A 13466-nucleotide genomic window follows, 5' to 3' on the forward strand; every position below is an offset into this window, starting at 1 on the left:
GCTTTGGGTCTGCACTTCTTAATTGTGCAACTTTGGACAAGTTCCTTAACTTCTGTGTGCTTCATCTGTAAAATTAGTTTAGAAAGACTAAATTAGTTCAGTTATACAAAGCATTTCTGATGTTATCAACTACATAGAAAATACTCAGTAATGCTCTTACAGTTAGTTATCTGTAAAACTTAAATATAAAATCAAACATTTAACAGAGTTGATACTAAGATTACATATATGAATTGGTAAAATGCAATAATGGTATGAAGCAAATGTACTTTGTGAGCATGGCTCTGTAGAGGACCTGCCTGTTCTGTAGAATAGGCCTCATCTCTCTGCTGTAAAGATAGTCACAGTGGGTGAGAGCACCTTTACTGTGCACCATGAGAGCCTGAGTCTGATCTCAGCTCCCATGTTAGAATGAGGCATGGGCATGCATGCCTGTAACCCTAGGGCTGTGGGAGGCGGCGGCAGCGGCGGCGGAGGAGCACTGAGACTTGCTGGCTGCCCTGTCTGAAGGGAGTGAGTCAGAGAGCGCTAGAGCAGGACACCCGTGCACCTTCTGTCCTATTGTCCTGTGCATACGGGGTGGGGATGGAGGGAGGGAGAAGCGGGTAGAGGGAGAGAGATGGGGGTTTAGGGGGGAAGAGAGTGAGAGAGGGGGAAGAGGGAGAGAATGCGAATTTACTTCAAATGCAAGGATTGAATGAGCATAAATGAACACAAAAATGTATGTAAGTTATTGATGCTATTTAAATGGGCAGGATTTTGTAGCAGTGCAGCTGGCCTACCAAAGGACACTAGTTTCATACACAGAGAGAAGGGGGGGGGGGAGAGAGGGAAGGAGAGGGAGAGAGAGAGGGTTTACCTGTATAATGGAGTTTTACTACCCATACTTTTCCAGTTTTGTGGCAGAGCTGGGTTTGGTGGCTCAGAAGATCAAGGCAAGAAGATCACAAGTGTGAGGCAGCCTAGGCTGTACAGCAAAACCCTATCTCAAAGAGCCAAAATATTTAGAGTGATATTTACCGGCATAGGGAAAATGTTGTCCTAAGTGCTAAGGGGAAAGCAGGAAGAATAACTAGAGGGTGACACCTTGTGATTTCAGCACATTTAGATGTACTGTGCGCACATACGTGTGTGTGTGTGGGGGGGACTATGGAGAAAAGAAATCATATGGCAAAAGTTTCCATAAATAGGATTTATAGTTAGTCATGAAAAGTGTAATATCCAATAGATTTTAAAAAATGGATAAAGGGTCTGAAGAGTTGTCTGAAAAAAGAACAACTCCAAATGTCCAAGAATCACTTGGAATGCTTCTCCACCTTCAGGACAAAGTAATATATGACCTCACTCTACCCTCTTAAGCCAGCAGAGCAGACAGTGGGTCTAGCTGGAGGAGGAGGGGGTGACGGGCACTGGCAGCAGATATTGAGGGCTTCAGACTTGGAAGGCAACAGGGCAGTGACTGTAAGCAGGAAGAGCCGCACTGGCGTGCCCAGTGCACCCTCTGTGACAGGGCAGGGCAGGGCAGGACTCCTGTGTACGATGTGCATGGGAGATGGCTTACTGGCTTTGCTCACAGTGGCATGATCAACAGCATCAAGGCTGGAGAGAAAGTGACATTCGCTGGACAGCACATAAAGGGTGTGGGTTCAGGACCAATCTGGGCTACAGAGACGAAGCAAGCAAACAAAAACTAGTGGCAGAGTGAACAAGCATCTTGTAGCTGTTAAAAATAAAATCAGGCCAGCCATGGTGGCGCACACCTTTAATCCCAGCACTTGGGAGGCAGAGGCAGGTGGATCGTTGTGAGTTTGAGGCCAGCATGGTCTATAAAGTGAGTCCAGGACAGCCAAGGCTACACAGAGAAACCCTGTCTCGAAAAACCAAAAAAAAAAAAAAAAAAAAAAAAGAAAGAAAAAGAAAAAAAAGAAAATGAGAAGCAAGGTATGATTTCACTTACTGTGGGTTGCTGTGTGTCTGTACATATCAAAAATGCTGGAGAAAAACATATGGTGTCTGAGTCCGACTCATGAGACAAAAGCAAAGCGACGGCCTTAAGTGCTCCAGGGAAAGCACACAGCCTTTGTCCACCTAGAGCCGCCTGCCGCCTTCACAGGCTTTGTGCTTGGCTCTTGCCGCCTAGGCTGTCAGAGAGATGGGGACTTTTTGTTTTTGTTCCTTTATAACTGAGCCAGGTTGTCTCATTGCCCAGACTGACTGTGTAGCCAACACGGGTGCTGAACTTCTCAATCTTCCTACATCCACCTCCCGGGTGCTGGCTTACAGGTCTGTGTCACCATGCCTGGTTTTTATGCTGTGTTGGAGATTGAGCCCAGGGGCATCACACATGCTTTGCAAGCACTGTGTTAAATGAGCCGTGGCTCCAGATAAGTAGATACAATACAGACATAAAGTCATATAGTCCTTCATAGACTATAAACCACATGGGTATAATGGGGCACACCTTTAATCACAGCACTCAGGAGGCAGAGGCAGACAGATCTCTGAGTTCTAGGCCAGCCTGCTTTATAGAGTGAGTTCCTGTGTATAAAACAAAAACAAAGTGTATAAAACAAAATCAAAAACAAAACAAAATAACCAAACCAAAAACCCACCAAAAAATGTAGATGTATGAATCATTTAGAATGCTGTTTTTTTTTTTAAATCATTAAAAACAACAGATTTAGGGGCTGGCATTGAGGCTCACTGAAAAATAAATCCATTAAAAATAGATTAAAGCTCAGTGACAGTTTGCCTATTTGGTGCAAGGCCCTGGAGATGATTCCCAGCACTGTGAAAAAAAACAAAACAAAAAAAAGAGTATTTTGAGCGTTACCATAGATCTAATTAAAAAACAACACAGAACGGTGATTTTATAGAGACATTGTAAGTAGTCAGAGGCCACTCCCAGGTACACTGCTGGGCATGACTGGTTTCTAGTAACACTTTTAAGATTTATAAAATTCCCATTGGGGTAAAGATAAAGCTGAGCTAGTTCTCTATTCTGAGAAAAGGACCACTGCAACACTGCAGGTTCACTGCTGGTCTCCTCTTTTTAAAGGGTAGCCTACTTCTAAGGAAAAACCACACTGTGTGTGTGTGTGTGTGTGTGTGTGTGTGTGCACACGCGCGTGCGCGCATGTGTGTCGTGGTGTGTGTATCTGAAAATTCAGTGTGGGATAACAGAACAGTGCTAAAAGTAGGTGTAATGGTTTCCTTTTGTGGTCTAAAAAGCAGACTAAAAAGGGCACAGGGCCGGGCCTGCGCACTGATGAGTGAGTGCTGTTGGGAACAGCTCTGGTGGCTCTGGTGGCTCTGGTGGCTCTGGTGGCCAGCTCAGTCAGCCCTGCCTTGAAGTAGGAGAAGGCGGGAGAGGAGTTCTCACTACATAGTTGCTTATATTTTTTAAATTTTTATTTATCATTATTATTAGTTTTTGGACAGGGTCTCACCATGTAGCCCTAGCTGTCCCAGAGCTCATAGTACAGACCAGGCTGACAAAACTCCCAGAGATCTATCCACTGCCTCCAGGGTGCCATGATTAAAGGATGTGCCGCGCAGTAGTTGCTAATGTAAAGGCTGGCTGTGTCTGCTCTCTGAATATTGGGATATACATCCTTCTAACTGTGGCACAGCTCAGTCTCGGGCACATTGGCCTTTTGGCTAGAGAAGAGTCAAGCCTTACAGAGACAGCTCATCTCACAAGAATTACAGCCCTGAAAGGCACAGTGGGGAGGGGCTGCTGGCTCCTGCTGCTGTGGATCGCCGTGCCCTTGCAGTGTGGGCTTTGCTGGAACCTGCTCTTCATCCTCCTGGGTGTCGGGAAGGCTTTCCTTTCTTAGCACAGCAGCATTGCTCACTCCTCATGCAAATCAGGAGGAGCTGTTCCAGCAGGAAACTGCACAGACTTCAGAGTTCCTGAGAACCGACTTTTCTGGTTTGCCTAGAATCTATTTTTAAAAGTTTGAGGTCATTGACTTGTTATAGTATTAATCCCTATTTCTTAATTTATATCTTCTAGCATAAGGGGAAAACTCTAATTTGACTGAAAAAGCAGAGCCAGATGCAGTGGCACACACCTGTGATCCCAGCACTTGGGAGGCAGAGGCAGGAGGATCTCTGTGAGTTGGAGGTTAGCCTGGTCTACAAAGTGAGTCCAGGACAGCCAAGGCTAATATAGAAAAACCCTGTCTCAAAAAGCCAAAAAAAAAAAAAAAAAAAAAAAAAAAAAAAAACCACCAGAAAGAAAAAAAAGTAGCCTGTGTCACTGAATCATTAAAATATATGCAGATGTTGTATTTATAAATATGTGCTGAGAAGTACTGGAAGACTCGGAGTCACCGTACAGACATATCTCTTCTCTCTGAACTGAAACATTTTGCTAAACAAGGGTGCACCTTTCCAGATACGGTCTGTTGTACAACAACCCCCCAAATAGGAGTATACATGTGCACACTTGTCATATGCACAAGCGACACTCGGGTCCCTCCTCCTGCCTCCCGCCTCCCTCCCAGCCTGAAGTCCCCACTTTCATGTCAGCCGCTTTGTGGCTGTAGAAAATAAACGCACCGATGCTGTCTTCTAACAAAGTTCTGTGCCAGAACCCTGACTGATGGGTCACGCCCTTGGGACATTTCCTTCTGAATGCCCCTCTTGTGGCAGGCAGGGGTAGTTGTAGTATTCAGAAAAAAACAAGTAATTCTGAACTAGGCTATGAGAAGCCCCAGTGAGGCAGAACCTCAGGAGGCACTGCTGTTCTGACGTCAGATGCCCCCGTCCTGCCCTGGCAGCAACGGGCAGCGTGTGTGGTGAGCTGAGGCGAGCTCAGGGCCACCTCAGACTCTGATTGCATCCTACCCTTCTCTAGGACCTAAAGATTGACCAGAAAACCCCTCTCCGGGTGCTTCACCGGAGGCCGTTGGCCGTGAGGACTCGCGCCATTCACTGCATGGAGACGCACTACCTGGATGAGCATCATTTTCGTCTGCATTTGAAGACCCAGGCAGGAACGTATCCTTCTGCCTCTGCACCTCAGAGCGCTAATCAGAGCGGGATCACGATAGCTAATGCTGCCCTAGAAAACAAACAGGGTCAATTGATGTGGGAGGTCTGTTTACTTACTTATTTACTTGCTTACTTATTTGAAACGTGTTCTCACGTACCCAGAGCTCATATACTCCGGGCTGGCCGTGAACTCCTGATTCTCCTGCCTCCACTTCCCAAGTGCTGGGATTACAGGCCTGTGCTACCTCAGATGGTCTGGGATGTTTTGAAAAGGACTTGAATGTATTAATTCAGTATTTAGGAGTAGAATCAATACTTTTTTTGTTTGACGTCTGTTTTCTCATTTGTGTTTCAAAACAGTGTTTTGAACCATGAAGTGTCTATCAGTTCCATGCCAGCTTTAAAGTGTACAGTTCTGTCACAGCGCCTTACCCAGCGGTTAGCATTTAATACCCTGAAGTACTTTCAGTTGATTCACTTGCTGTCCTTACATGTTTTACAAGTCACATGTTCATAGCCCTGTTTGGTCCTCTGAGTATTCCAAGTGTTTGCTCAACTGGTTAAGCAGGTGATAAAAGGAAACCGTGGTATGTTACTTTCTTTAAAGTTTGAGACAAGCTCCCCATGTTGCCTGGGCAGGCTCATCATAGACATTTAAGCTGTCTCTCTCTGCCTCCTAGAAAACCAAACACATGACCGTGTCCAGTGCTTCTTGGCCTATAGGCCTTGTGTGGACAAAACCACCACACTATATATCACTTAAGCAATAAAATATCTGTGTGAAGACAGCATTCCAAAACTCCAGCATTTGACTGTATTTTAAGTAGAAAAGATCAGCACTGGAGGTTCTAAATGGCTATGTGCCAAAGCTGATACTGTGACCTGGGGTCAGAGGGTTCCAACTCAAGTATGTCAGGAAGCTCCTGTCATCTTAGGCGGAGTTTAATATTTACTTTCTCACAAGACTGCATCTCACTGTGAGTCCTGGGCTGACCCTGATCTCAAGAGTCTGCCTTCCAAGCGGTGGGATTATAGGCATGTCTCACCATGCCTGGGTCTCCTAGTGCCCCTCTCAACGTTGCCAGTGGGGGAGGGGTGCGAGTCTGAGTGTGTGTATGTGTGTGTGTGTGTGTGTGGGGCGGGGGGAGACAGACAGAGAGACAGAGAGAGAGACAGAGACCCAGTAGCATGAAATGATAAATCTCTTCTAATTGGTATGGAGGTAATGACATAATTCTGTATACAACACAAGCCTCTCCAAAGTGGGAGGAGTCAGGGCTAGTCGCCAGATGATCTTATCTCCATCCTGAGCCCACTAATGTGCCTCTCCGCCTCATAAACTCCTGCTCCCCTTCCTTTGTACTACCCTAGAGTGGCCTGGATTGACCTAGCTGAACTGGACATGTACTTATCTGCTCCAGACAGCTTTTAAATTGTGCAGTTTGAATCAAGAATGGGTTGTGTAGATTCTGGTGAGCGGGTTGTTTTATTTTTACTGTTTGGAGCATATCTGGCTATTGTGGATGGAATTCAAAGAAATCATAAGTTGAAATTTATTTTGATTTTGCCATTGGGGTTGAGCCCAGGACTCCTCACACTGAGTACGTACCCACCTAACGTCTTCACGTCCTACCTCCAATTACAAGCCACAGTAAGTCAATCCTGTCTTTACTTTACCATGCCAAGAAGAACTGCTGTGTCTTTGGAGGAAACCAATACCTTTTCAACCCTGTTAAGACATGCTTGGAAGCAGCCACATACATGTACTTAATATGTTAGCCAAGAAAAGCTGGTAAGCTATGGCTGCCTCGTGGTGATGCCACAGAGGTCTAGAGTCTGGAGTCTGCTGCGCTCACCTGTGCCGGCTCAGGCTCGTGGCTGAGCGCCCTGCGCCAGGGCCATGTGCCTTCAGCGTTACGCTCCCGCACGAATGAGCTCCAGACCTTTCCATTGTGTTCTCTGGGGCCTTTTGCTCTGCTTCTTTCTGTATTGATACTAGCTTCTTCTAACGAAAATCAGAGAAAAAGAATGGCAGCTGAGGAAAAATGAGGAATTCAGGGGAAAAGAGCTATTAGGTCAGTGTATGTCTTCTGTTTGAGTCAAGACATGCAGTGTGGGGGCGGTGAGGAAACTTGTAATGCTGCTTCTTAGCTGTCCCTGAGGGCGCATCCACTTCCCTGGGTTAACTAGTAGCTAACATTACTACTTCCCACTGCACTGTGCTTTTACCAAAGCATTGCAATGCTGCTTTTCAGTTACTGTTTTTTAGTGAACAACGGGTACTATGTCTTTTTCAGATAGGGGTACAGTAGAGTCCTGTGGGATGTTAATCTTCTTTCTTTCTTTCTTTCTTTTTTTGAAACAGGGTTTCTCTGTGTAGCCTTGGCTGTCCTGGACTCATTTTGTAGGCCAGGCTGGCCTTGAACTCACAGTGATCCGCCTGCCTTTGCCTCCCGAGTGCTGGGATTAAAGGCATGTGCCACCGCGCGTGGCTCAACAAAATTATTTTTAAAGAAGACTAAATGAATATTTTAATTTTCTCTTCCATCTTAGTGCTAATATATTATAATGAACCCCATCACTGAAATCACGTTTTGTGTAGTCCTGTGGAAACTTACCATTTTGTAGATGTCAATTACCATTATTGAAAAATGAGACCAGATAACAAAATAGAAATGGTGATGACAAAAAAAAAAAAAGGTTAAAAAGGAAAACATTGGGTTGGTCATGGTAGTTCACACCTTTAACCCTAGCATTCAGGAGGCAGAGGCAGGCGAATCTCTGGAGTTTGAGGTGAGCCTGGTCTACATAGTGAGATGTCAAAAAAAAAAAAAAAAAAAACCCAAAACAAAACAAACAAACAAAAGAAAATGGAACTGTATAGCTGATTTAATGTGTACTAAACGTTGGCATTTTGAGATGCCTGGGGTGGGGTGCGGGACTGCCAAAGCCTCCAGTCTTGTCACCTGGGGTGGGGTGCGGGACTGCCAAAGCCTCCAGTCTCGTCCAGGGTCCAGGTCACGTTCATGTAGCCTGGGCTACATGGTGCCCTGACTCAAACAAAGCCAAGCCATGGCCTTTGGTGAGTCTGCTGTAAACAAGGGCCTGGTTCCGATATTGGTATCTGAGCTAATGCACAGTTTGCCATAGCTTATTTTCTGAGGTGTACATCTCAAGTCAGAGTTAGGAAACGGCCTCTCTTTGGTAACATCTTTATTCTATTTATTTTTCCCTTCTACTTGACAAAGTCGTTGGTATTGCATGATCTTTTCCTTAAAGAGACTTAGCTACATTAAAGAATTTGTACACGGAGACTTTGGGAGAACCAAGCCGAACATTGGCTCTCTGATGAATGTGACGGCAGACATTCTTGAGCTAGATGTGGAGGTAAAGTATTTCATGGGGAGTGCACACCTGCAGATGGGGAGTTCATACCTGCAGATGGGGAGTGCACACCTGCAGATGGGGAGTGCACACCTGCAGACGGGGAGTTCATACCTGCAGATGGGGAGTGCACACCTGCAGATGGGGAGTGCACACCTGCAGATGGGGAGTGCACACCTGCAGATGGGGAGTGCACACCTGCAGACGGGGAGTTCATACCTGCAGATGGGGAGTGCACACCTGCAGATGGGGAGTATACACTTGCAGATGGGGAGTACACACCTGCAGATGGGGAGTTCATACCTGCAGATGGGGTGTGCACACCTGCAGATGGGGAGTATACACTTGCAGATGGGGAGTACACACCTGCAGACGGGGAGTTCATACCTGCAGATGGGGTGTGCACACCTGCAGATGGGGAGTGCACACCTGCAGATGGGGAGTACACACCTGCAGGCCACGTTCAGTCAAATTAGGTCTCGTGGGCATTTTTTATGTGAAGGGTTTTTTGTTTTGCTTTTAAGACTTATTTTATGTCTGTATTTTGCCTGCATGTGTCTGTGTGCCACATATGTACCTGGTTGCTCCTGGAGTTGAGAAGAGGGTACTGGGTCCCCTGGGAATGGAACCCAGGTCCTCTGGAAGAGCAGCTGATATTCTTAACCATTGAGCATCTCTCCAGCCCTCCACAGGAAGAATTATCTTTGGAATTCTTATTAACACAAAAACCAAAAGCCCTAGCAGTAACCAGGATCCTATTCGTGACACTTGCGGGTTATATGGTTCATATATAGTTCATTCACTGATTGGCATCAGGTACTGTCATTTACTAATTTACTTATGGTATCAGATTAAATCCTTAAAGAAAACAAGGAAATAAATTTGTAACCGTGCGTCATGCATCCTTCTGAATGGTGGCATTTTGTTTATAAAACCTGGCCCTGGCTGCACACCTTTAATCCCAACACTTGAGAAGCAGGGGCCGGTAGAAAGTAGAGCCCAATGCCACCCTGGTCAACATAGTTCCAGGACACCCAGGGCAATACAGAGATACCCTCTCTCAAAAAGGGAGTGGGGTGGTGGATTTTAGGGCTGGGCTTGGCTCATCTCAGTAATGGCAGCTGCTGCCGGGCACCACTAAGTTCAGTCCCTGGGCTCCACCCAGAAGCAGAGAACCCACTGTCGTCCCATCATGTGTTCTGGCATGGGCACATATATACATGTATGAGTGTGTGCACACATGCTGCAGAATAAGTAAGTGTTTAAAAAGGGATTTAAGATTGCTATGGGCAGAACATTGGATAAAGTAAATTGGGTTTCTCAAGCCAGGCATAGTGGCACATCTGTAATCCCAGCCCTCAGGAGGCAGAGTCCAGTGAGACCCTGACTCAGACACAGCAGAACACACGATTCGATTGTCTCTGGGATCCCTACAAAGATCCAGAGCAGGGCTAGAGAGATGGCTCAGAGGGTAAGAGCACTGACTGCTCTTCCAGAGGTCATGAGTTCAATTCCCAGCAACCACATGGTGGCTCAAAACCATCTATAATGAAATTTGTATAAATAAATCATTAAAAAAAAAAAAAGATCCAGAGCAGCCACGGAGCCCTGCCATGCGTTGCTCTGCTCTTGTAGTGAACAGAAACAGGGTTAAACTCAAAAGAAGACACCTGGTGGTGGCGGTGCACATCTTTAATCCCAGCATTTGGGAGGCAGAGGCAGGCAGATCTCTGAGTTCGAGGCCAGCCTGGTCTACAGAGCATTCAGGACAGCCAAGGCTACACAGAGAGACCCGGTCTTGAAAAGCAAAGCAAAACATTCTAAAGAAGAATGTCTTTTCCAGGCTGTGTCACAAATGGTGCTCCTTAAGGGAAATGTGACCAGAAATTGAGTTCCTGCATAACCTCACCAGAGATCCTAAAGAAGGCCAGCATTCTACAAAGGTCCACGAAGTGCACATGTGCCTGATGCGGGAACAGCCATGGCAGTCACATAATCACATCGACTTCATGTGCTGTCGTTTCTCAAGCCATTAGATGGTATATGGCTCCTGTGGGGTGCCAGGATCTACTGTCCAGACTGCAGGAGCCTAATGAGGCCACTGCAAGGAGCCAACATAGTGTTAGAGAAGATGCTGACCACACTTGCTTTATATATATATTTAATATAATATAATACTCTCCAATACCAATTAGTCAGCCCTGAAAACATACATACAAATAACATTACACAGATTGAGCAAGGTTGTATTTAATAATTATATATGTATATAGGTGTGTGTGTGTGTGTGTGTGTGTGTGTGTGTGTGTGTGTGTGTGTGTAGATGTAACAACAGTTAATGACAAAAGAGAGCAAGGAATGTATGTGGGAAGATTTGGAAAGAGGAAAGGTGGGGGAAAATGATGTAATTATAATCACAAATAATTTAAAGCACTTTCTTCTAGAATGTTAGGCAAGACTCTACAGGAGCCATACTCCCGAGTCCACATTCTTAGACAGCTTAGGAGAGCCTGCCCCAGGTCAGCCTGGCCCACAGTAAGATGCCCCCTTCCCTGCCCTCCGCACACACAGCTGCAACCCTTGTGTTTTATCTCTTAGCCTGAGAAACTGCTCATTAACTTAAATATGATTATTTGGCACATGGCTGTATCTAAAACACTATCACAATACCATCGTGGGATTCATAAAAAACCTTTGAGCAGTGTGTACCTGTGCGGTGGGTATTTTTTGTGACCCGTAGGCTAAGGAATGCATAGTTTCAGTAAGCTGCTGCAAGCTTTGGGTTGGGTTTGGTCCTTTACTGTGGCCCAGGCTGGCTTGGAACTTGCCTCGGGTGCAGGATAGTATCTACTGCTCTGTGCTAACGCAGGCAGGCTCCTGGCCACTGTCACTCCAGAGGGTCACCACTGCACCAGGCTATGCTTTCTCTCAGGCCCCACAGAGAAGCCAAGATAAGGTGTGTCCTGCTGTGTCTGGAGTGTGACCGTGTGGCCTGGAATGGATTGCTTACTGTGGTTTTGATCTAGAAGAGCACGTCAGTGAAGGCTGGGTAGCAATAGCGACTAATTGGATTTATTTAGTTATTTTCGGTGTTGTGGGATGGGGTCTTATGTAGCCCAGGTAGGCTATGAGCTCTTATCCTCTGCCTCCACCTCTGACGTGCTAAGATTATAGGCATTGTCTCATGACACCTGGCTTGAACTGGATTGTAAAAGAAACACAAATTCTGAAATGAGAAGATTCTTGATGCTTTTGTGGTTCCAGTGATCTTGGGTATTAATTCCCCTCACATTTAGTTACAGACTGCTTGAGCCATGTGCCGTTCTAGTCCACAGTGGTCCCACTAGCCCATCTCACCTCGTGACACCATACCGTAGTGTCAGTAAGCACGCTACTACAGTGTTTGCCCAGTGATGGAGTCGCCTAATGACACATTTCTCAGAGTGTGATACATAACTACATTTTATTAAATATAAAATGATAGAATGAAAGATGACCAGGACAACAATTCTTGAGACTTCTGGGCGGAAATAGCTACTCAAATTTGAATATTTTTTATACTTTATATTTTTATACTGACATTACAATTTTTCAGTTTTTTCTCTTAGGAGTCAAGAGAGGAAATAGTAATTGTGTCTCCATTAGTTCAGAAATGGACCATCAGTGTCACTGCTCTTATCAGATGTAGTTTTGGTTTATTTTTGTTTTTGTTTTTGTTTTGCATGACAGTAAAAGTGTCCCCAGAAATGCTTGCCAGAAGTTGTGTTTCAATAACCTGTCTTCTTCCTTTTAGTCTGTGGATGTTGACTGGCCACCCGCTTTGGAGGACTAGCTGTCACATCTGAACAGAGGCTTTTCCTAGCATGATGTGGACACACAGGCGGCGTATCCCGGCGAATGGCTGTTTACACCACAGCGGCGTCTTCAGAGCCACTTGGATCATGTGATCTGCTCCTGAAGTTCACTGTGCCATCTCAGGGTCTACATGTGTGTGTGCTTTGTGTTCTGTTGTTCTGAGAACATCCTGTGTTTTCTCCTTCCTGTCTCATGACCACAAAACCAAAGTAGGAAGACTCAAACCCTTTTCCTTATAAATTCTGCTCCTCAGAGAGGTGTGCAGTTTGAGGTACTGTCGATCTGGGGAGCTGTGACTTCTTCCAGCGCCCTCTCCTATAGGAGACGATACCTTTAAAGTCAGGCGCTAATCCTCGATCATCTGAACAAATGCTACAGCTAGACTCATGTCGGAGTGTCTCGTGACATTCTGATATGCCAGACGCAAATTCGATGGTGATATTTCTCCCAGCTCCCCTCACACACGCTGCCATCAGTGGAAGTACTTTAAGGTGTGATTGGTCATAGTCCCCGTGACCTCAAGGTACTAGTTTGACAGTCTAAAATTGTCAGTACGTGTCCTTTGTAGAAGGTAAGTGACACTGGAGGCATGCCTGGACACTTCCTGCACCCTTTAATAGAAACAAGTGCCTTCAGCAGCTTCTTTGCCCGCTCACAGGTTTGAACACTGAAGATTGCTACACAGTGAGACTGTTATTTCAGTGTTTCAGTTCCTTTGTAACTCCAAACATTTTTAATAAGATATCTAGAATTCCATCTAATTTCATAAACAAGGAAACAAAAGTTAAACGACCCCTAAAGTATTAGTTACTCTTGTAACTAGGTGTGGATTAAAGTTGTGTTCCCAGGGTCCTGCCTGTAAACCCTTGTCACGTGCACCTGTCGCTCGTGTGGATGACAGTGCCCTCCAGGACACCAGAGCCAGGGAGGTGGACTCGTGAAATTTGGGTATCAAGTACTCCCCAAGAAATGGCTAATGTATGTTTTCTATGATACCATATAACTACCATTTGTAATGGCGTAATGAAGAGAAATCTTAAACATATTGAACCAGAAGATGATGAAAATGTCCAGAAGGGAAGCTCAATAAAATGGAGATTTTAAGTATAATTTTCATCAGCTAGTACAACTTCTTGACTTATTTTGTTGATACATTGATTTGAGTAGTATTTGATTATTCATGTTTCTCATCTCTGCACATAATTCACAGATCCTTAAGTATATTT

At 45.3% G+C, this 13466-nt stretch overlaps 1 protein-coding gene across 3 annotated transcripts in view; it reads left to right on the top strand.

Annotated features, from left to right (window-relative positions):
* PUS10 (pseudouridine synthase 10) overlaps positions 1 to 13350 on the top strand; it is a 67374-nt gene extending 54024 nt beyond the window's left edge. For all 3 annotated transcript variants that reach the window (XM_084799558.1, XM_084799559.1, XM_084799560.1), the window contains 3 exons: positions 4865 to 5007; positions 8289 to 8388; positions 12179 to 13350. In XM_084799558.1, the coding sequence (XP_084655684.1) occupies positions 4865 to 5007; positions 8289 to 8388; positions 12179 to 12217 (282 nt within the window). In that variant the 3' untranslated portion in view covers positions 12218 to 13350. The remainder of the gene's footprint in view (positions 1 to 4864; positions 5008 to 8288; positions 8389 to 12178) is intronic.
* The last annotated feature ends 116 nt before the right edge of the window (positions 13351 to 13466 follow it).

Source organism: Acomys minous, assembly GCF_964271855.1.
Source record: "Acomys minous genome assembly, chromosome: 10".
In the NCBI taxonomy this organism is placed as follows: domain Eukaryota; kingdom Metazoa; phylum Chordata; class Mammalia; order Rodentia; family Muridae; genus Acomys; species Acomys minous.